The sequence below is a fragment of the Babylonia areolata genome, chromosome 22 (assembly GCF_041734735.1).
Source record: "Babylonia areolata isolate BAREFJ2019XMU chromosome 22, ASM4173473v1, whole genome shotgun sequence".
NCBI classification, from domain to species: domain Eukaryota; kingdom Metazoa; phylum Mollusca; class Gastropoda; order Neogastropoda; family Buccinidae; genus Babylonia; species Babylonia areolata.
In genome coordinates, this window is record NC_134897.1 from 27612175 (window position 1) to 27637174 (window position 25000).

General features: G+C 45.2%; 2 protein-coding genes across 6 annotated transcripts in view; one reads left to right on the forward strand and one right to left on the reverse strand.

Annotated features, from left to right (window-relative positions):
* LOC143297020 (uncharacterized) overlaps nucleotides 1-19862 on the forward strand; it is a 20902-nt gene extending 1040 nt beyond the window's left edge. The window contains exons 1-3 of one of the 5 annotated variants that reach the window (XM_076609164.1): nucleotides 6271-6293; nucleotides 17732-18341; nucleotides 19647-19862. In XM_076609164.1, the coding sequence (XP_076465279.1) occupies nucleotides 18102-18341; nucleotides 19647-19766 (360 nt within the window). In that variant the 5' untranslated portion in view covers nucleotides 6271-6293; nucleotides 17732-18101 and the 3' untranslated portion in view covers nucleotides 19767-19862. The other 4 variants (XM_076609161.1, XM_076609160.1, XM_076609163.1 and 1 more) reach the window with 4 other exon arrangements.
* Nucleotides 19863-21448: 1586 nt separating this feature from the next.
* The window catches only part of LOC143296940 (uncharacterized), an 18327-nt gene continuing 14775 nt past the window's right edge, over nucleotides 21449-25000 (reverse strand). Inside the window, exon 8 of the mRNA XM_076608976.1 lies at nucleotides 21449-22353. Coding sequence (XP_076465091.1) covers nucleotides 22247-22353 — 107 coding nt within the window. The 3' untranslated portion in view covers nucleotides 21449-22246. The remainder of the gene's footprint in view (nucleotides 22354-25000) is intronic.

The window sequence follows — 25000 nt, forward strand, 5'->3', positions numbered from 1 at the left end:
TTGTCGGTTGTTGTTGTTATCGTTATTGGTGTTGGTGTATGTATGTATGTATGAATGAATGTATGATTCTCTCTCTCTCTCTCTCTCTCTCTCTCTCTATATATATATATATATATATATATATTATAGATATAGGTAGATAGATCTCTGTGTGTGTATGTGTACGTGTGCATGTGTGCATGTGTGTGTGTGTGTGTGTGTGTGTGTGTGTGTGTGTGTGTGTGTGTGTGTGTGTGTGTGCTGGTCTGTGGAGAGAGGACGAGAGAGATATTTATTCAGAAAAGCCATAGCCCTATTTGATTCGAATGAGACGCACCAGAATCCAGCCAGCTACATACACGTTCAGAAAACACGCTGAAAGCTCTGCTCTGACATAATACAAAACAGGGTTTTACAGTCTGAAGGCAATGGCATTGAAAGGCATCCAACACTGTGCCTCTTCTGGCTGTACCAGACACTGATCACACGTCTCAAAGCAGCTTCCTGTTAGAAACAGTTCAAAACGAAGCCGTGATACTGATGATACTGATCACACGTCTCAAAGCAGCTTCCTGTTAGGAACAGTTCAAAACGAAGCCGTGAGACTGATGATACTGATCACACGTCTCAAAGCAGCTTCCTGTCAGAAACAGTTCAAAACGAAGCCGTGAGACTGATGATACTGATCACACGTCTCAAAGCAGCTTCCTGTTAGAAACAGTTCAAAACGAAGCCGTGAGACTGGTGATACTGATCCTCAGAACGACGAAAGACACTCCCACTGAGAGCGGGATCATGTCTGTGTGCCCCCAGGTCCAAAGTTCCCCCAGGTCCAAAGTTCCCCCAGGTCTAAATCCAACAGGCTTGTGTTCCCCCAAGCCTATGTATGTTTAGTCATGCTTACACGTTCGGGTACTGATCAACTGTGGTCAACGGTGGTCAATGGTCAGCAGTGGTCAGCGGTCAGCATTGGTCAACGGTCAGTGGTTTTGTAGTGGTCATTGGTCAGAGGTGGTCAGTGGATGGCGGTGGTCAGTTGTGGTCAGCGATGGTCAGCGGTCAGTGGTGGTCTGCAGCTATACGCACGTCCTGGTAATGCACAAATATGACAAAGCAATGAAATTTGAAGATGTTTGCGCAGTGGTCACTAGTGGTCAGCAGTGGCAGGAAGTGGTCAATGATGGCCAATAGCAGTCAACTGTGGTCAGCTAATGGTCAGATCCTGTCAAGAAGTCCCACTAATGCATAACCGCCACACAGTGATGCAAGCTGAACTCTGACAGTGGTCAGCAGTGGTCAGCAGTGGTCAATCAGTGGTTAAACACCTGCTAAGACATAATGATGGACAAATGTAAAACAAAAAGCAATCTGAGCACTCTTAGGTCGTGGTCAATAGTGGTCAGCAGTGGTCCTAGACGAAGGGGAACATAGACTTGGGGGTATATACACCAGGGGAACATAGACGAAGGGGAACATAGACCTGGAGAACGGGAACATAGGCGCGGGGGAACAAACACCTGGGGGAATATAGATCCGGGTAACATAGACGTGGGGGAAAATACAGACCTGTGGGAATTGAAACCTGGTTGCAAGAAAATAGAGGGGAGAAAATAGATCTGACACCTCCCCTCTCCTCCACCCCACCCCCCACCACACACACACACACACATTTTCATAACACACACACACACACACACACACACACACACACACACACACACACAGAGGAGGAATGGTGTGAGGTTGGAAGAGGGGTGAGGGGGAGGGTACCGGGAGGCAAGCACCAGCAGGCTGTTCCAGCGATGAGACAGGACAAAGGACAAAGGACGACTTCTCCGCTCTGCCTGACAGTGCACTCAGCTGTGGCGACAGAGCAGGTGAACAAAAAACAACGCCAGCCTCTCTAATGGACTCCACTGTAGCCCGTGTGATGAACAACACTCCCATGAAGAGGATGACTCCCGATTTAAATTTGCGGTCCCTAGTGTTCCCATCTGAGTAGGAACCAGCCACGGACCGACAAAAAGAAGAAGAAACAAAGAGGCAAAGCCTTCAAGACTCACTTGTGTGCTTCGCGCTTTATTCAGTAAAGGAATCATGAGAAGAATAACAAACAAAAAAAGCGACTTTTAAAATCGTTGAAAAGTGCTCTGTATTAAATATGATATAATTATAAGATAAGCTTGGGGGGAAAAAGGCATGCGAGCGGGATCGAACTACACACACACACACACACACACACACACACACGCACGCACGCGCACACACAAACACACACACACACACACACACACAACTGAACACCAAGTTAAAACATAGACTCACTCTGTTTACACAAGTGAGTCAAAAAACAACAACAAAAACCCACCTCCCATGGGGTTCAAATTCGTGTACATCCAGTCGTTACTCCGCGAAGCCAACCACTTTGTCACGCACACACACACACACACACACACACACACACACACACACAAACACACACACACACTGTTCATTCACCGTGCGCACACGCACACACACACACACAGGCTCTAAGCACCATAATTTCATTTCATTTCACACACACACACACACACACACGAACACACACACACAAACAAACAAACAAGCACCCACAATCACACTCACGCGCACGCACACGCGCACACACACACACACACACACACACACACAAACACACACACACACACAAAAACGCCCCTCCCACTCCCCGCAAACAAATCAGGATTAGGATAAGCACGTTCAATCCTGGACAAACAACACACACCCGTCAGCTCTCTGCATTCATTAAACAAATCCCCACACAAGCAGCACAGCACGCCAAACAATCCAACACGATTATCTTCCTCCCTGATCCACAGCTAGCTGCCCAAAGTGAATCGCTGATCCAAGTCAACACACGATCAAGCGCTACTTTTAAAACCATCGGATAACTTAACCCCACCCCACCTACAGATTAACACGTCAGAGCAAATCCAACGATCAACCACGGACAATGAACGAATAACCGATGACCTCAAACGGCAGAAAAGAACTGTCGACGATATATGCCGCCTTTTTTTTTCTTCTTCTTCATTTATTTGCTTATTTATCACCATTGTTTGTTTTTGTTTGTTTGTTTTTATCTATTTATTTATTTTATTTTCATTATTTTTTAAAATTATTATTTTTTTTCTCAAGGCCTGACAAAGCGCGTTGGGTTACGCTGCTGGTCAGGCATCTGCTTGGCAGATGTGGTATAGCGTATATGGATTTGTCCGAACGCAGTGACGCCTCCTTGAGCTACTGAAACTGAAACTGAAACTGAAACTGCCGCAACCGTCAGCAATGGTTTCGTGGCAGTACATGGAAACCAGTGTCCGCTCATGGATTCCAGTATCTGCACGTGCCGTGTCTGACGTTTAGTTTCACGCTAAACCCAATCAGTGACGAACGCAATAAAATACCACCAAGTGGTTAAAGTGTTGGTCTTGCAATCTGAGGGTCCCGGGTTCGAATCTCTCGGATATCAGCAGTGGGAATCCGAATAACATTAGTTTCTTGCGTCTAGTCCAGTAACATCATTCATATGGTGCAAACTAATTCCTTTCTAGGATTTTTTTCTTTACTAAATTGTTTGTTTTTTGTATGTATTATACGATTTTATAAACTATACCGAAATTGGGGAAAACTGACGGAAAACAAATTCTGAAAAAGTGCGTTTTTGTCCGCGCACAACTTGCGACACGATAGGACCACCATACAAGCAGTGCACATACATGCCTGTTGCGGCGTGACGTGGCTTTGTTATTACTTACGTGCACGGGTGGTAGCCCGCTGATGAGGAAGAGACCCAATGTGTATGGTGACCATTTCTGTCAGAAGAAAGAACATTTGTGCCTGTTGTCCTGCCTCCAATAGCCATTCGCCTTTCCTTTCCTTTTTCCAGTTCCTTTTCTTTCAAGTTCCTCCGAGTCGGAGTTCAGCCACTTTCATAAAAAAAAGTCAAAAAAGAAAAAAACAACAACAATAACAACAACGACAACAAATATTGCACACAGAAAAATCCCGCATTTTCACATTCTCCATACCCTGGACAATCACATAGAGAGAGAGAGAGAGAGAGAGAGAGAGAGAGAGAGAGAGAGAGAGAGAGAGAGAGAGAGAGAGAGAGAGAGAGAACCAATAACAAAGGGTGCAAAATCAGAAGAGGGAAGTATCCCCGAAAACGGAGTATGGCTGCCTACATGGCGGGGTAAAAACGGCCAAACACGTAAAAGCCCGCTCGTGTACATACGAGTGCACGTGGGAGTTGCAGCCCACGAACGAAGAAGAAGAGGGAAATAGTTCAAATGTTTGTCTCATGTGGAGACAACTTTCAAGCTGTCGGAAACAGTAGTCTGACCATGACAATGAAAACAGGTCGTCAGTGTAGCAAGCACGTTTGATATCCAGTTGAAACGAAGAAGAAGAAAGGGTGATTTTGAATCATAAGACGGGCCCTACATGTACCAAGACTCAACATCGTTTCAATATGGAGTGATGGCCTAGAGGTAACGCGCCCGCCTAGGAAGCGAGAGAATCTGAGGGCGCTGGTTCGAATCACGGCTCAGCCGCAGATATTTTCTCCTCCTCCACTAGACCTTGAGTGGTGGTGTTGACGCTAGTCATTCGGATGAGACGATAAACCGAGGTCCCGTGTGCACCATGCACTTAGCGCACGTAAAAGAACCCACGGCAACAAAAGAGTTGTTCCTGGCAAAATTCTGTAGAAAAATCCACTTCGATGGGAAAACAAATAATACTGCACGCAGGAAAAAAAGAAAAAGAAAAAAAAAAGGGTGGCGCTGTAGTGTAGCGACGCGCTTTCCCTGGGGAGAGCAGCCCGAATTTCACACAGAGAAATCTGTTGTGATAAAAAGAGAAATACAAAAACAAATATGGTTTACTCTACCCGTGGAGTCACAGGCTTTGACCTTCACTTCATTCTCTGTGTGTGAAAGGGTCAATCGGTCACACACACAGCGCTGCAGGCAAAACCACTTTCTCTGCATTTCATAACCCGCTTGGGGTCTTGATCACACTCTGTGTCGTTTAGCTCACAGTGGTAAGTCAAAGGGTCCATCGCTCCAGTGGCACGGATACCACACGCCAGCAATCTTAATTATCGATGAAGCTGCGTTGGCCGGAAATACGCTACGAGTCACGTGGTAACCCTATGCTAAGGGAAGTAACCACATGATAAAGCACGATTCTGAGTGGATGGGAGCAGGGTATAATTATGTTTCTTGAGGCACAAAAGCTCAGAATACATGCCGTGTCTCTTCCTTCAACATTGCGGAAAGTGTCTGGGCAGCTTTCCACCCTGGATTCAGTTTCAGTTTCACTTTCTAAAGAAGGCGTCGATGCGTTCGGACACTGAAATCCATGTACGCTACACCACATCTGCTAGGCAGATGCGTGACCAGCAGCATAGCCAAACGCCCTAAATCAGGCCTTGAGTGCATGCTGAAATAATTGTGTACCTATCAGAGTGGACTTCTTTCACATCATTCTGCCAGAGGACAACACTGTCGTTGCCATGGGTTTTTTGTTTTTCTTCCCCGACAGTGCGCCAAGTGCGTGCTGAAAACGGGACCTCGGTTTATCATCTCATCCTAATGACTATACGCATGTTCGATTTTCCAGTCAAACTTGGGGGGAAAACGTCGACAGCGAGATTCGAACCCGCACCCTCAAGTGCTCTCCATATCGGCAGCTGAGCGTCTTAACCATCCTGCCGCCTTCCTCCTCCAGCCCTTTCAGTTCACTTTCTCAAGGAGGCGTCACTGCGTTCGGACAAATCCATACACGCTACACCACATCTGCTAAGCAGATGTCTGACCAGCAGCGTAACCCAACGCGCTTGGTCCGGCCTTAAGGGGGGTAAGGGGGGGGGGGGGGGAGAAAAAAGCACTGCAATTTAACATGTCTGCGCAACGCCTAAAACCACCACCACCACCACCACCACCCCCATCCCTAAGCGCTGTAATCCGCACTCTGGCAGAATTCTGTCGGTGTGCACACTGCACGCCCCACTGACCCCCCACACCCACCCACCCTCTACTTCCACACCAACCCCCCCCCCCCCACACACACACACCCCTGCCCCCCTCCACATGCACAGCGGCCGGCTGGTCACGGTATGGTCACTGTATGGTGACCAGGAGTTGAGCGGCTGGAGACTGACCGGCTGGTGGACTGAGTGAGCCTGAAGGGCTGGCGATTAGAGTCACTGGTGTGATCGTTGGGAAGTAGGAGTGTCGGGGCTGCCTTGTGGCGTCGTTGTGTGAGGGGTATGTATGTATGTATGTACGATTGATTGATTGATGTATGTATGTATGTATGTATGTATGTATGTATGTATGGACGATTGCATGATTGCATGTATGTATGTATGTATGTATGTATGTATGTATGTATGTATGTGTGTATGTATGCACGATTGCATGACTGCATGACTGCATGATTGCATGTATGTATGTATGTATGTATCTCTCCCTCTCTCTCTCTCTCTATCTGTCTGTTTCTGTCTCTCTTTCTCTGTGTCTCTGACTGTCTGTCTGTCTGTCTCTATAGATATAGATAGAGTATCAGTATCAGTAGCTCTAGGAGGCGTCACTGCGTTCGATCAAATCCATATACGCTACACATCTGCCAAGCAGATGCCTGACCAGCAGCGTAACCCAACGCGCTTAGTCAGGTCTTGAGAACAGATAGACAGATAGATAGATAGGTGTGTGTGTGTGTGTGTGTGTGTGTGTGTGTGTGTGAAGAGAGCAGAGAACTGTTAAACATGATGTAGGCTAGATGCAAGTATCGTTAGAAGCAAGCTACGACGAAGGAGGATGGAGACGAGGATTGTGTGGAGGAGACAGGATTGAGTGGAGGAGACAGGATTGTGTGGAGGAGACAGGATTGTGTGGAGGAGACAGGATTGTGTGAAGGAGACAGGATTGTGTGGAGGAGACAGGATTGTGTGAAGGAGACAGGATTGTGTGGAGGAGACAGGATTGTGTGAAGGAGAGAAGGATTGAGTGGAGGAGAGGATTGAGTGAAGGAGACAGGATTGTGTGGAGGAGACGAGGATTGTGTGGAGGAGACAGGATTGTGTGAAGGAGACAGGATTGTGTGGAGGAGAGAAGGATTGAGTGGAGGAGTGAAGGAGACAGGATTGTGTGGAGGAGACAGGATTGTGTGGAGGAGACAGGATTGTGACAGGATTGAGTGAAGGAGACAGGAATGTGTGGAGGAGACGAGGATTGTGTGAAGGAGACAGGACTGTGTGGAGGAGACAGGATTGTGTGGAGGAGACAGGATTGAGTGAAGGAGACAGGATTGTGTGGAGGAGACAGGATTGTGTGAAGGAGACAGGATTGTGTGGAGGAGACAGGATTGTGTGGAGGAGACAGGATTGTGTGGAGCGAAGAGGCAGGTCAGTCGCGTTGGTAACGTCTTGAGCAGTTGTGAGACTACAGGTGATCGAAGATAGTGATACTGGATGTTGAGGTTCTCCCAGGTCAACAAGGAAGTCAATGGATTCATATTCCCACAGAGTTGAAAACGAACAGTTCCTAAACTGATATTATATGTGAATGTGAAGATTCCATGCTGCTGTCAGGCGGAAGCTTCTTCTTCTTCTTCTGCGTTCGTGGGCTGCAACTCCCACGTTCACTCGTATGCACAAGAGTGGGCTTTTACGTGTATGACCGTTTTTACCCCGCCATGTAGGCAGCCATACTCCGTTTTTGGGGGTGTGCATGCTGGGTATGTTCTTGTTTCCATAACCCACCGAACACTGACATGGATTACAGGATCTTTAATGTGCGTATTTGATCTTCTGCTTGCATATACACACGAAGGGGGTTCAGGCACTAGCAGGTCTGCACATTTGTTGACCTGGGAGATCGTAAAAATCTCCACCCTTTACCCACCGTGATTCGAACCCAGAACCCTCAGATTGACAGTCCAACGCTTTAACCACTCGGCTATTGCGCCTGTCGTCAGGCGGAAGCGAATGTAAGTGTGTACAATGTGCACGCAAAGTGGAGGTGAGACAGCTTTGTGAGGCTTTATGTCGGAACTTGGAAATGTATGACAGGAGTGGAATGCCCACGGTCTTTCAGGATAGATACCAAACCCCGTCTTCTGGAAATTCTGTGCTAGAAATTTCCTCTTTTCTATTACTCTCGTTATTTCTGCCCTTTTTCCTTCCTTCACTGTTGTTTCCTTTTTCTGCTTTCCCAGTCCATTCCCCTTTCTTTTTTTTCAAGCAAGCTTTCACACTGTTTTTTTTCTCTCTCTCTCTCTCTCTCTTTCCCCCTGTGTTGTGTTGCTCTGGCGATTAGGTAGTGAAATTATAAACACTGGAATGGGCACCAGCGATCCATTCTGCAGCAGTATTTGACTATCATTATGGCCCTTTTGTGGTTTTTGACTCACTTGTGTAAACAAAGTGAGTCTATGTTTTAACCCGGTGTTCGGTTGTCTGTGTGTGTGTGTGTCTGTGGTAAACTTTAACATTGACATTTTCTCTGCAACTACTTTGTCAGTTGACACCAAATTAGGCATAAAAATAGGAAAAATTCAGTTCTTTCCAGTCATCTTGTTTAAAACAATATTGCACCTCTGGGATGGGCATTTACTGTTATATTTATATTTTTTGTATTCTCTAAACTTGGCACTTTGATCTGATATTCTGACCCAACAACAAGAGCAGTCATTATTATCATTTTTTGTTCAAACAGGAACTTCTTTTGCTAAGCTTTGAAGTTTTATTTATTTTTGCAAACGTTTTGGTGCAGATAGTAAAAAAAAGGGAAATTACTCTGTAATTAATGCAAGGGGACTTAATTTGCTTTAAACTGATCTTTCTCATCTTAAACATTACATTTTGAAATTATACTCAATAAATAAAAAGCTTGGATTTTTTTTAAAGTGTATCACAAGTGAGCCTTGAAGGCCTTGCCTCTTGTTTTTGGGGTGTTTTTTTTTTCGTTGTCGTTGATTGTTTGCCTTGAAGTATTTGCTCTCTCCTTTTTCACGATTTCTTGTAATCTGAGGATGATAAATCAAACGGAAGGGCTGACGTACTCAACACAGCCTTGTTTTATTTGCCCCGAGTAGCTGAAAGGTTTGGACAATGTGTCATCAACTGTGTTTTGCAGGTTCATGGGATTTCTGTGTATGTGACAGTTTTGTGTTCAACGTGGGTTGGACATTCGTGTAGTTTGGGCAGTCCTGGTATGGCCCTGTGCCGTCGGCTGGGCTGGATTATAAGCAACAGCAACAATGATTTTGAGCTGGTGTTCTAACAACAACAACAACAACAACAAATTTCACACAATCAAAATAGATTTTCTCCCAACCTGTAAAGTATGTGTGCATGAAAACACCCCCCTCCACACCTCCCTCCACACACACACACACACACACACACACACAGACAGAGACAGAGATAAACACAAATACACAAAAAAACAGCAACAACAAAACAACATACACACACACACACACTCTTTGATGTTTATCAAGAGAATTATAACACGCACACCCCAAATTTAAAATAAAAAAGAGACTCACACACACACACACACACACACACACACACACACACACACACACACGCACACACACACACACACACACACACACATGCACACACACACACACACACACACACACACACACACACACACACACACACACACACACACACTGGTCGATAAAAGGTTAGATAAAAGAATTCTCTCTGTCTGTCTGCCTTTGTCTATGTCTCTGTCTCTCTCTCTTTCTCTGTGTCTCTGTCTCCCACTTTCCCGCTCTCCCTTTCAGCACTGCCCTCCCTCCCCTCCCTCCTCTCTCTCAGTTCTACCTGTAATTACAGGTACAAATCCTTCCAGGTGTGATTGAGAGAGTTAAAGGGTTAATCCCCCTCTTCACTGAGAGCTGAGGGAGCCGGCTTCAGTCATGTGGAACAAAGCCAACCAATTACTGATTTGGTTCATTAACTCTCTCTCTCTCTCTCTCTCTCTCCATCCCCGCTCTTTCTCTCTCTTTGTGTCTGTTTCTGTATCTCTCTCTCTCCCCCACCCTCTCTCTCTTTCTCTCTCCCCCCCTCTCTCTCTCTGTCTCTCTCCCCTCTCTCCCCCCCTTTCTCTCTCTGTCTCTCTCCCCCGCACCCCCCCCCCCTCTCTCTCTCTTTGTGTTTCTGTTTCTGTATCCCTCTCTCTCCCCCACCCTCTCTCTCTTTCTCTCTCCCCCCCCCCCCTCTCTCTCTGTCTCTCTCCCCTCTCTCCCCTCTCTCTCTCTGTCTCTCTACCCCGCTCCCCCCTCTCTCTCTTTGTGTCTCTCTTTCTGTATATCTATCTCTCCCACCCTCTCTCTCTTTCTCTCTCCCCCCCTCTCTCTCTGTGTCTCTCTCCCCTCTCTCCCCCCTCTCTCTCTTTTCTCTCTGCCCCCCCGCCCCCCCTCTCTCTCTCTCTTTGTGTCTCTGTTTCTGTATCTCTCTCTCTCCCCCACCCTCACTCTCTTTCTCTCTCCCCCCTCTCTCTCTGTCTCTCTCCCCTCATGTGTATTATCAGATCAACTCTTTACATTGTGTCCCAACGTATTTATCCATGAATTTGGCAAAACATTTAAAATATGTCATGACAAGATTTAGGTTTGGGCTTTCAGATATTGCAATTCATCATTTTCGATACACACAGCATAGTGATCATGATCTTATTTGTCCATTGTGCACAAAGGCAGAAGAAAACGAATTACATTTCATGTTTTGTTGTCCAAAGTTATGTGAACTAAGATATAATTTCATACCCCAGAAATATTACTCTCAGCCTTCTATGTTTAAACTAGTTTTGCTTATGACGTCACGTCGTGAAGAAGAAGTCAGACAGTTTGCAGGTTATCTACACAAAGCATTCCAAATCCGGTCATTTAGTTGTTCCTGATTATCAATCTAGGTATTGTTTTGTTTTATTGTATCATATATTGTATGTCATAATCCTTTCGAAATAAGTTTACACACCACCCCTTCATAAGGGGCTAAGGCCTTTTTTGAATAAACCATCCGAATCCGAATCCGAATCCGAATCTCTCCCCTCTCTCTCTGTCTCTCTCCCCCGCCGCCCCCCCCCCTCCCCGCCCCCACTCTCTCTCTCTTTGTGTCTCTGTTTCTGTATCTCTTTCTCTGTCTGTATCTCTGTCTCTCTGGCTGCCTGTCTCTCTTTTCACCCACTCTCCTTTCTTCTTCTTCTTCTCTCTCTCTCTCCTCTTTCTCTTACCTCTCTGTATGTGTATCTTTCTGTGTCTGTCTGTCTGTCTGTCTGTCTGTCTCTCTTTACCCCCCTGTGATGTTTCATGGACAGGAAATACAAGCCATACAAACCAGTCACTTCAGCTGGTATTTTCTATTTATCTATCTATTTCCCTATGTCAAACTCTGCTTGTATCTGTCTGTCTGTCTGTCTGTCTCTCTGTCTCTATCTATCTATTTCCCTATCTCAAACTCTGCCTGTATCTGTCTGTCTGTCTCTCTGTCTCTATCTGTCTATTTCCCTATGTCAATCTCTGCCTGTATCTGTTTATCTGTCTGTCTGTCTGTCTGTTTATCTCTGTGTGTATATCTGCCTTTCTATCTCTCTGACCCTCCATCTCCCTCTCTCTCACTCTCTCTCTCTCTTCCTCTGCATGCGTGCGTGCGTGCGTGTGCGTATGTGTGTGTGTGTGTGTGTGTGTGTGTGTGTGTGTGTGTGTGTGTGTGCAGTGGATGGTGGGTCTGTTAGTCCTTCCAAATGAATCCGTTATGTTCTCTCTTTCTGTCTGTGTGTCCGCCTGTCTGTCTGTCGGTCAGTCTGTTATATTGATTACGATATATTGTCTTTTTTTCCTGTCTGTCTGTCTGTCTGTCTGCCTGTCTCTTCTGCTCATACGGACATAAGAAAATAGTCTCTGTTTCCCACTGTCTCCCTCTCTCTCTCTCTCTCTCTCTTAATGTATAATTATATCTCTCTCCCCGTCTCTCTCTTTCTCTGTGTCTGTCTGTCTGTCTCTCTCCCTGTCTCTCTCTGTGTCTGTCTGTCTGTCTGCCCCCCCCCCTCTCTCTCTCTCTCACCGTGTCTTCCTACCCTATTCACTCCCATCTACCTCACACCCCCCTCTCTCTCTCTCTCTCTCACCGTGTCTTCCTACCCTATTCACTCCCATCTACCTCACACACCCCCTCTCTCTCTCTCTCTCACCGTGTCTTCCTACCCTATTCACTCCCATCTACCTCACACAACCCCCCTCTCTCTCTCTCTCACCGTGTCTTCCTACCCTATTCACTCCCATCTACCTCACACACCCCCCTCTCTCTCTCTCACCGTGTCTTCCTACCCTATTCACTCCCATCTACCTCACACACCCCCACCTCTCTCTCTCTCACCGTGTCTTCCTACCCTATTCACTCCCATCTACCTCACCACACACCCCCACCTCTCTCTCTCTCTCTCACCGTGTCTTCCTACCCTATTCACTCCCATCTACCTCACACACCCCCACCTCTCTCTCTCTCACCGTGTCTTCCTACCCTATTCACTCCCATCTACCTCACACACACCCCCTCTCTCTCTCTCACCGTGTCTTCCTACCCTATTCACTCCCATCTACCTCACACACCCCCACCTCTCTCTCTCTCACCGTGTCTTCCTACCCTATTCACTCCCATCTACCTCACCACCCGCCCCCCCCCTCTCTCTTTCTCCCTCCTTCCCGTTGGCACACACAACAAAGCCAGTGAAATTACTTGACACGCTGTGAAGGGTTGGAAAACTTCTTTTCTCTTCTCTCTCTCTCTCTCTCTCTCTCTTTATGTGTTTCCCAGGTTGTTAGAAACTCGGCGCGGTCAATGTGTGTGTGTGTGTGTGTGTGTGTGTGTGTGTGTGTGTGTGTGTGTGTGTGTGTGTGTGTGTCTGTCTGTCTGTCTGTCTGTCTGTCTGCACCTATGTGTGTGTGTGTGTGTGTGTCTGTCTGTCTGTCTGCACCTATGTGTGTGTGTGTGTGTGTGCGCGCGCGCGCATGCCTCTGCATGTGTGTGTGTCTATGTCTGTCTGTGTGTGCGCGTATGACTGTACGCACGCGTGTGCCTCTGTGCCTCTGTGTGTGTGTGTGTGTGTGTGTGTGTGTGTGTGTGTATGTGCGTGTGTGCGTGTGTGTGTGTGTGTGTGTGTGTGCGTGTGTGTGCCTGTATACCTACCTGTGAGCAGGAGAAAAAAGGTGAAGGTGAAAGGCGGTCACCTGACCTGATCGATAGGTGACATAGAAAGGAGCGGTGAGAGATTATTTGAAGAGATCGGTTTTCAGCCAGTGTGCCTGTGAGGCCAGTGACTGCCGTGCAAAGTGAAGTGAAGTAAGTGTGTGTATGTGTGTGTGTGTGTGTGTGTGTGTGTGTCGATCTCAGATCCTGTGTGTGAGTGAGCGTCAGGGAAGGAAGGCGTAGTTGAAACGATCTTTTCGGTGAGTGAGCTGAAGCGTGCTTAAAACTGTGTCGTTTGTTTCTTTTCTTTCTGTTGTTTGTTTGTTTGTTTCTGTCCTTGTTGTTATAAGATTTTTTTTTTTTAGAACACACACACACACACACACACACACACACACACACACATACACCACATCTATCTATCTATCTATCCATACACACACACATCTATCTATCTATCTATCTATCTGTCTACCTGTCTGTCTATCTGTGTGTGTGTCTGATTATCTAATTTTTTTTTCTTGTTTCAAAATTTTAATTGTAAATTTTTTCTTGTTTTAGTGCATTTGTCCTTTTCCTTGTGACACTGGGCTGGGTGGGAAAAGCATGTCAATTGCTTTTCTCATTTGGCTGGTTAGATACAATTTCCTATCTATCTATCTATCTGTCTATCTGTCTAAGATGTCTTACCAGTTTACCTTGCTTGCTATCGATCTATTACTATACCTATGTCTGTCTATTTGTCTGAATGTTTGCACGTCTAAATTTGTATCTACCTACCTACCTATCAATAGACAAACGTGCATACCTACTGTCCTGCTTTTATCTGCTGTTTTGAACTAGTTTATATTTTCTACTACAACATGCTAGCTTGGAATCGAAGATCTAGAACTTTATTCCCCACATGCTCAAGGTTGAAAAGTGCTCATGAAGATTTACAAACACTTGAAGGTAGTTGGCCTCTTTCAATGACACTTCCCGTTTTTTGACTCACTTGTGTAAACAAACTGAGTCTATGTTTTAACCCGGTGTTCGGTTGTCTGTGTGTGTGTGTGTGTGTGTGTGTGTGTGTGTGTGTGTGTGTGTGTGTGTGTGTCCGTGGTAAACTTTAACATTGACATTTTCTCTGCAAATACTTTGTCAGTTGACACCAAATTAGGCATAAAAATAGGAAAAATTCAGTTCTTTCCAGTCATCTTGTTTAAAACAATATTGCACCTCTGGGATGGGCACAAAAAAAAATAATGAAGCCTAATTATATGCAAACTGCATTTACTGTGATATTTATATTTTTTGTATTCTCTAAACTTGGCACTTTGACCTCTTATTCTGACACAACAACAAGAGGAGTCATTATTATCATTTTTTGTTCAAACAGGAACTTCTTTTGCTAAGCATGGAATTTTTATTTATTTTGCAAACGTTTTGGTACAGATAGTAGAAAAGGGAAATTACTCTGTAATTAATGCTAGGGGACTTAATTTATCACAAGTGAGTCTTGAAGGCCTTGCCTCTCTTGTTTTTAATTATTTTTTGTTTTATGTTCATCTCTCTTTGTGTGTCTGTGTCAGATGATCGATACATTGTTTTATGTTCATCTCTCTCTGTGTGTGTCAGATGATCGATACATTGTTTTATGTTCATCTCTCTCTGTGTGTCTGTGTCAGATGATCGATACATTGTTTTATGTTCATCTCTCTCTGTGTGTGTCAGATGATCGATACATTGTTTTATGTTCATCTCTGTGTGTGTCTGTGTCAGATGATCGATACATTGTTTTATGCTCATCTCTCTCTCTGTCTCTGTCTCTGTCTCTCTCTCTCTCTCTTTCTCTGTCTCTCTCTCTCTCTGTGTCTCTCTGTGTGTCTGTGTCAGATGATTGATAAATTGCTTTAACATAAGACTACCAGAACTTGAGTATTATCCTGGGAAATAAAGAATTCGCCTTGTATTGTCTTGTCTTGGTTTGGCTTGGCTTGTCCCTCTCCCTCACGCCCCACCTCTCTCCTCCCTCTTCCTCCACACTCCTCTCTCTTTCTCTCTCTATTTATCTATCTATCTATCTGTCTATCTATCTCCGTGTCTCTGTCTCTCTCCGTTTCTCTCTTTCAAACTCTTTTTTGCTCCCAGAACTATTTATAATGGCGTTGTTTTTATTACTGGGTTTTTTTGTTTTGTTTGTTTGTTTGTTTGTTTTTTTGTTGTTGTTTTGTAACATGTGCATTCTTTTGGTGGTGCAGTTTTTTTGTGTGTGTGTGTGTGTGTGTGTTGTTGTTGTTGTTGTTGTTGTTTGTTGTTTATTTGTTTTTTTGTTTATTTGTATGATTGTTTGTTTTTTGTGGTGTTTTCTTTTTCTTTTTTCATTCATTGATTTATCATTCTTGACCTGAGTTAATTTTCTTTTTTTGTACTCCCCCGTCTCTCTCTCTCTCTCCTTTTCTCTCTCTGTCTGTCCCCTTATTCTCCTCGATTTAGTGTTGTAAATATCCAATTACCATTTATGTATCCATGACTATAATGTGCATGCTGTACTGATATAATGATTCCCCCCTTTGTTTATGTTACTGTTTCACCTTCTAGGGCTGGATAAAAAAAAGCCCATTATTTTGCTTACTGTATTGGTATTACCCATCAGAATATAAAATTTATTCAATTCAAATTTATTCAGTTCAATTCAATTCTCTCTCTCTCTCTCTCTCTCTCTCTCTCTCTCTCTCTCTGTGTGTGTGTGTGTGTGTGTGTGTGTGTGTATGTCTGTCTCTGTCTGTCTGTCTGTCTCTCTCCCTCCCTCTCTCTCTGTGTCTCTCCCTCTCTCTCTCTCCCTCTCTGCCTGTCTGTCTGTCTCCCTCTCTCTCTCCCTCCCTTCCCCCCCTCTCTCTCCCTCCCTCTGTGTGTGTGTGTGTGTGTCTGTCTGTCTCTCCCTGCCTCTCTCTCTCTGTCTCTCCCTCTCTCTCTCTCTCTCTGCCTGTCTGTCTGTCTCCCTCTCTCTCTCTCCCTCCCTCCCTCTCTCCCCCTCTCTCTCCCTCCCCCCTCCCCCCACCCCCCCCTCTCTCTCTCCCATACCCCTCTTTCCACCCGTCGCTCGTTCCTTTCACACTGTCAGTGTCAATACAGCCCACCTGTTAGCACTTGAAGAAGAGTGACGCAGTGACAATATCATTTCTTTCAGTTTATCTATTCACGCGAATCGTTCAATAGACCATTGTGGCCATTCAAGACAGGCAGTCGGAGAAGAAGAAAAAAAAGTAGAAAGAGAAGAAGACGATAAAATCCCAGAGTATGTTTTGACTGGATGAACTTCTTGACCCAAGTACGGGTGATGTTGTGTGTGTGTGTGTGTTCACAGAGACTGAGCGATTGATGATGATCCCTTTTCGACTCCCCACAGTTGTGTAATGTAGTTTGATGTGTGTGTGTGTGTGTGCGCGCGCGTGTGTGTGTGTGTGTGTGTGTGTGTGTTCATATATGTATACGTGCGTGCCTGTATGTGTGTATAATCATGTGTACGTGCGTGTACATGTGTGCATGCCTGTATGTGCCCGAGTGTATGTATGCGCGGAGGGGAGGGAGGGGGTAGGTGGGGTTGGGGGGGGGGGGGGTGAGGGATGTCAGTATTGGCCAGCCAAGAAAAACCCCTCGCCCCCCCCCCCCCCGCCCCCCTCGCTCCCCTTTCCTTTTTTCCAATCGCTGGATTAAAACCCTTGGAAGGGAGGTCATTTCCTTGTGGAGGTAAGGTCCAGGTGATTACGCTGTAGGGGGTGATCAAGACAGAATTCGCTCTGTCTCTAGCATTCAGCTGTCCGCGCCACTATAATACCCCCTTTCTGATGAGAAGCGAACCTGTGATTTTGATCGTTATGTTTTGGTGCTGGTAACCCCCCCTCACCCACCGCCACTCTGCCCCCCCCCCCCCTACTCCTTTCTCTCCCCCCCCGCCCCCCACTCTTCCCCCCCCGCCCCCCACTCCCCCCCCCCCCCCTGGCGTTTTCGGTTTTGTTGATTTTGTTCAAAAGGAATCACACGTGAGCTACGAAGGCTTTTCCTGTTGTGTTCTTGTGTATCGTCGCAGGTGTGTCTGTGTTGTCGTCTGAGGGTGTGTGTGTAGATTGTTCTTTTTTTTCTTTTTTTCTTTTAAATTTATTTATCTGTGTCCAAAATGTTATATTATCTTATTGAATATTTCATAATTATGATGATTGAAATGTACATAGTAAACAAGGAGAGTAAAACAGATTATCCATTCATATTCATTAGAATCGTGTCTAAAATAATATGATATTTTGTTACCTGAATATTTTCTTCTCGCACAATGATTGGTGTTTGCGTGGTGATCAGGGACGGATGAACCAGCTACTCATTCGTTTTTTCATTAATTTTTTAGATGTTGACGAGCATTTTGAATGAGCCTGGGAAAAAAAAAATCTGTTCCAAATGATTGAAGCAGACTATCGATAAAAATATTTGATATCTGAACTGAGCAGCGTCACTTTGTTTCAGCGGACTACTGACTCCCGGAAGTGTGTCACCCACGTGATGTATGCACGTGAGCACAGCGTGTGAGAAAGGAACACGGGTTTCCGCTTACCTGCCCTGACCCAGACTTATACACACAGGGGTTTTGTTTGAAAAAAAACAACCCAAGACCTGACCACCTTGACCTTCACCCTTGATCTTCACCCTTGTCCTTCACCTTTCACCCCATCACCTTCACCCTCCACCTTGACCTTCACACTCACCTTCACTTTTAAATCATCACCCTTGACCTTGTCTCCCTCGACTTTCTCCGTTGACCTTCACCCTTCAACCATCACCCTTGACCGCCCTCGACCTTCAACCCTTTCAACCCACTCGCCCCCGATTCTTCACCATGACGACGATCCGGTCCTCAGTGAGGCCAGCGAGCAGCAAGCAGCCGTGGGGCACCATCCTGAAGCCGGAGTTCGGCCTGGGCTACCAGAAGATGACCAACTATGAGATCGAGCAGACAGTGAGCCGCCTGTACACGGTGCCAGAGGGGGGCGGCGGTCAGCGGGACAGCACGACGGGGGACGGGGACGGTGAGGGGGCTCAGGGAAAGACGCTGCCCAAGGACCAGTTTGACGCCATGGTGAGGGGGAACTGGGCGGGGTTTTTGTTTGTGTGTGTGTGTGTGTACTTCTGTCTGTACACTATCTGTGTGTGTGTGTGTGTGTGTGTGTGTGTGTGTGCATACTTCTGTCTGTACATTATCTGTGATTGTGTGCGTGTGTGTGTGTGTGTGTGTGTGTGTGTGTGTGTGTGTGTTTGTGTGTGTGTGTGCATACTTCTGTCTGTACACTATCTGTGTGTGTGTGTGTGTGTGCGTGCGTGCGTGACTCTGTGTGTGTATTTAATCTGTGTGTCACGTCTGAGTGCGACTCCTTTTGTGTGTGTGTGTGTGTGTGTGTGTGTGTGTGTGTGTGTGTGTGTGTGTGTATTGTTGTATTTTTGGTGGGTGAGTAAAGGGAAGTGGGATGGACTTTGTGGGTCTTTTTTGGGGGGAGGTGAGGGGGGGGGGTTGGGGAATTTTCATTATTTTTTTTTCTGTTATTTTCTTTTGTTTCTTTATCTATTTTCTTAATCCGTTTAGTTCTTTATCTTATGATGATGATGATGATGATGATGATGAATATGATGGTGGTGGTGGTGATGGAGGTGGACGTGGTTGGTGTTGCTGTTTTTGTTGTTGTTGTTTTGATGGTTATGATAGTTGTTGTTCTAGTTGTTGATCTTGTTGTTATGGTTATCATTATCATTACTATCATTGTTTTACTTAAAATATGCTGGTTATCCCCATTGGCGTGTTGGTCCTCATCATTGTTATCGCTGTCGTCGTCATCATCATCAATGATGGTGAGGGAAAAGGAATGCCTTCTTCTTCTTCTTCTTCGTTCGTGAGCTGCAACTCCCACGTTCACTCGTATGTACACGAGTGGGCTTTTACGTGTATGACCGTTTTTACCCCGCCATGTAGGCAGCCATACTCCATTTTCGGGGGTGTGCATGCTGGGTATGTTCTTGTTTCCATAACCCACCGAACGCTGACATGGATTACAGGATCTTTAACGTGCGTATTTTGATCTGCTTGCGTACAAAAGGAATGCCTTAATACAAGTTCGTCACTCCGGTTCGGTGTTGATATTTTTCTCTCTTTTTCCTTCTTAGTGTGGCCGAACATTACAAGGCCCAATTCCACCTGAATTACAGTCCTGTTTTATACAATGCTCACTCTTGATTGTCTTCCAAAACGAAAGTGTATGATGATGATGACGATGATGATACTGATGATGATGATGATGATATGATTGTCGTTGACTTTACGATTACATGTAGCCAGTATACATAACCAATCGGCATCATAATACCCATTGCATTTCTTATGTTTCTTTCTCAGATGGAGCGACTGACGACGGTGGAGAAAGAAAAGATCCCGGACAGCGACAGGCGGGTGAACTCCTCCATCTACAAAGACATGGGAGTGGTCTCCTCCTACGCCTGGAAAGGCTACAATTGACGTCACTTCCTCTGCGTCGTGTAGACCACTGACTTTAGTTCGCTCCAGTGCACCGCAACACAGAACAAACGCGATAACGAGATCTTGACTTCTTTTTTTTTTAATTTTTTTTTTTTTACAATAATGCTTGTTTGCAAAACTGTTGATTTTTTTCTAACTTTTTTCCCTTCTGTCTTTATTTTATTTCATTTTATTTCTTTAACAACAATAATGCTTGTTTGCAAAACTGTTGATTTTTTTTTTCTGATTTTTTCCCCTTCTGTCTTTATTTTATTTCATTTTATTTCTTTAACAACAATAATGCTTGTTTGCAAACCTGAGCTTCTGCAGTGGTCCCAGAGATGTGAACTGGAGACCGTAGCGGGACTGGGGCAGGGTAGGGGAGTGGGGGGGGGGTGAAAACAGAGGGGGAGTGGGGGGGTGTTGTTGGCTGGGATGGGGTGCGGTGGGGGTGGGGGATCAGATGGTGTGGAGTTGGTTGAGGTAGTGGGGTGGGGATAGTGGGGAGGGTGGTAGGATTCGAATCCACAACTTCCGAATAATTGAACCGAATGAATCCCTCATTTTGTTTGCCTTAAAACTCAAGTGGGGAGAGACTGTGAATAAAATTTTTGGAAATCATGAGGGTTTTTTGTTGAGTGGCTGGGAATGCGTGCAGTGCAACATGTCGCTCACACACACACACACACACACACACACACACACACACACACACACACACACACACCTCCCTCCAACCCTACCCCCCGACATTCCCCATCCTACACACCCACACATCTACTCCCTCACCCTGACCCTCCCGCCACACACACACACACACACACACACACACACACACACACAGACAAAAACACACACACACACACACACACACACACACACACACACTACAGTGCACTACACTACACTACACAACATTACACAACACTGCACTACACGACACTACACGACACGACACTACACAACACTACACGATACTACACGACACGACACGACACTGCACCACACTTCACCACACTACACTACACTACACTGCACTACACTTCACTACATTACACAACACTACACTACACTACACTACACTGCACAACACTACACGACACTACACGACATAACACTACACTACACTACGCTACACTACACTACACAATACTACACTACACTACACTACACTATACTACGATACTGTATGAAACGAAACCTGTAATGATTTCCCCTCTTGAAACCGATATCAGTCGAAGAGGAATAATTCTGTCATGGGATGCGCCAGGTAATTGTTTTCCAGTTCCTTCCCTTACACTATTCGATCAATAGTCGCTTTTCGAGTCGCCAGAGAGAGAAAGAGGGAGTGAGAGAGCGAGCGAGAGAGAGCACCCGTCCCCCCCCTCACCCCCCGCAACCCCCCCTCCTCCCCGCAACCCCCCCCCCAAAAAAACAACAACAACAACAACAAAACAACAACAACAACCAACAACAAAAACCAACAACAACAAAACAACAACAAAGAAACAAACGAAAACAACAACAAAACAACCACCACCACCACCACCACAACAACAACAACAACAACACACACACATACACACACACACAAAACAGCAACAACAACAACAAAAAAACCCCAACGAAACGGCTTCCTTTCAAACATGCACATTCTCACGAAATGCAGATTTCTCTTTCGTTTGTGTTTATTGGTTAGAAGTAAACCAGAATTTAAAAAAAAAGAAAGAAATGAAAAAAACAAAACAAAAAAAAAACCCCTGTTCAGATATACATAAACATATTATAATCAATACTACTGGATTACGCAATCGTAACAAAATATGATATAACAGAGCGCTGAGAAAAGTATTGGTGAACAATGGAGTACATTGCATGGTACTGCTAGAAATGTAGGAATGATAGAATGCTGGCTTTTAACATTGCAATATACATACTTGAACACAGTAAAATATAAAGTGAAGTTTTGACGGTCTTTGCATACCATGGTTATTCATTCAGATTCAGTAAATAAAAGGTCGACAGATCTGCTTTGTTTTTCAAATGAAAATCAATAAAGAAAATAACCAAGATCAAGATTTTTTTTTTTTTTTTTAAAGAAGAAGAAAAGGGAAGAAACGAGGAATAAAAAGAAAAAAAGAAAAGAAAAAGAAATTGATACATCGAGAGTGAATGAAGAGAGAGAGAGACACACACACACACACACACAGAGTCGGAGACAGAGAGAGACAGACGGAGAGAAAAGAACACATAAAAACAGAGAGACAGAGACTCATAGCTGGAGACACAGAGTCAGCAGCGCAAAACAATGTGGCACGCACGCATTGTTTGAGGCATCGTCAGGTCCGTCTGTGTGCAGTGACTATAGTTAACGTGTGTGCGTTGAGGTTCAAAAAAAAAAAAAAAGAAAAAAAAAAAGGAGAAAAAAACCAAAAAGAACATGCGGTTGTTATACCGTTGCGACACACCCTCTCCTTTGTTCAGTTGACCAGTTTTTGGCGTTCGCCACTTGCCGAGGATTGGTCGCCGCCCGAAGCGACGAGGAATTCCCTACGGTTGCGGCACGCGTGCGTGTAGGCAAAGACAACTGTGACACAGACACGTTCCACTGCACTGCACTGCGCAGCACTGCAAGAGACTGTACTACACTGCACTTCACAACACTGCACTGCGCTGCTCTACACTGTACGTCACTATACTGCACTGCTCTGTACTACACTACACTTCACTACACTGCACTGCTCTACACTGTACTTCACTACACTGCACTGCTCTACACTGTACTTCACTACACTGCACTGCTCTACACTGTACTTCACTACATTACACTGCTCTGTACTTCACTACACTACACTGCTCTACACTGTACTTCACTACACTGAACTGCTCTACACTGTACTTCACTACACTGAACTGCTCTGTACTTCACTACACTACACTGCTCTACACTGTACTTCACTACACTGAACTGCTCTGTACTTCACTACACTACACTGCTCTACACTGTACTTCACTACACTGAACTGCTCTGTACTTCACTACACTGCTCTGTTCTATACTTCACTACACTGCTCTACAGTGTACTTTACTACACTGCACTGCTCTACACTGTACTTAACTACACTACACTGCTCTACACTGTACTTAACTACACTACACTGCTCTACACTGTACTTCACTACACTACACTGCTCTACACTGTACTTCACTACACTACACTGCTCTTTACTTCACTACACTACTCTGCTCTGTACTTAACTACACTACACTGCTCTACACTGTACTTCACTACACTACACTGCTCTCTACTTCACTACACTACACTGCTCTACACTGTACTTCACTACGCTACACTGCTCTCTACTTCACTACACTACACTGCTTTCACTACACTGCTCTACACTGTACTTCACTACACTACACTGCTCTCTACTTCACTACACTACACTGCTCTACACTGTACTTCACTACACTACACTGCTCTCTACTTCACTACACTACACTGCTCTACACTGTACTTCACTACGCTACACTGCTCTCTACTTCACTACACTACACTGCTTTCACTACACTGCTCTACACTGTACTTCACTACACTACACTGCTCTCTACTTCACTACACTACACTGCTCTACACTGTACTTCACTACACTACACTGCTGTACACTATAGTTCACTACACTACACTGCTCTGTACTTCACTACACTACACTGCTCTACACTGTTCTTCACTACACTACACTGCTCTATACCGTACTTCACTACACTACACTGCTGTCACTACACTGCTCTACACTGCACTAAACTACACTACACTGCTCTATACCGTACTTCACTACACTACACTGCTGTCACTACACTGCTCTACACTGCACTACACTACACTACACTGCTCTACACTGTACATCACTACACTACACTGCTCTACACTGCACTTCACTACACTACACTGCTCTACACTGCACTTCACTACACTACACTCCTCTACACTGTACTTCACTACACTACACTGCTCTACACTGCACTTCACTACACTACACTCCTCTACACTGTACTTCACTACACTACACTGCTCTACACTGCACTTCACTACACTACACTGCTCTACACTGCACTTCACTACACTACACTCCTCTACACTGTACTTCACTACACTACACTGCTCTACACTGCACTTCACTACACTACACTCCTCTACACTGTACTTCACTACACTACACTGCTCTACACTGCACTTCACTACACTACACTCCTCTACACTGTACTTCACTACACTACACTGCTCTACACTGCACTTCACTACACTACACTCCTCTACACTGTACTTCACTTCACTACACTACACTGCTGTACACTATAGTTCACTACACTACACTGCTCTGTATTTCACTACACTACACTGCTCTACACTGTACTTCACTACACTACACTGCTCTACACTGTACATCACTACACTACACTGCTCTGTACTTCACTACACTACACTGCTCTATACCGTACTTCACTACACTACACTGCTCTACACTGTACTTCACTACACTACACTGCTCTACACTGTACTTCACTACACTACACTGCTCTGTACTTCACTACACTACACTGCACTGTACTTCACTACACTACACTGCTCTACACTTCACTTCACTACACTACACTGCTCTACACTATACTTTACTACACTACACTGCTCTGTACTTCACTACACTACACTGCTCTACACTGTACTTCACTACACTACACTGCTCTACACTATACTTCACTACACTACACTGCTCTGTACTTCGCTACACTACACTGCTCTACACTGTACTTCACTACACTACACTGCTCTACACTGTACTTCACTACACTACACTGCTCTGTACTTCACTACACTACACTGCTCTACACTGTACTTCAATACGCTACACTGCTCTACACTGTACTTCACTACACTACACTGCTCTGTACTTCACTACACTTCACAGACAGATAGACAGACAGACAGACAAACAGACAGAGGCACAGTGACGGAGAGACAGGCAGACTGACGGACGTACAGATGAACTGACAGACCAACGGACAAATAAACAGACAGGCGGACAGATGGACATAATTTATGAACAGACAGGCTGACACACGGAAGACAAACGGACAGACAAACAGACAGACAGACAGACAACAGACAAACAGACAGAGGGACAGACAGACAGACACAACAGACAAACAGACAGAGGGACAGACAGACAGGCAGG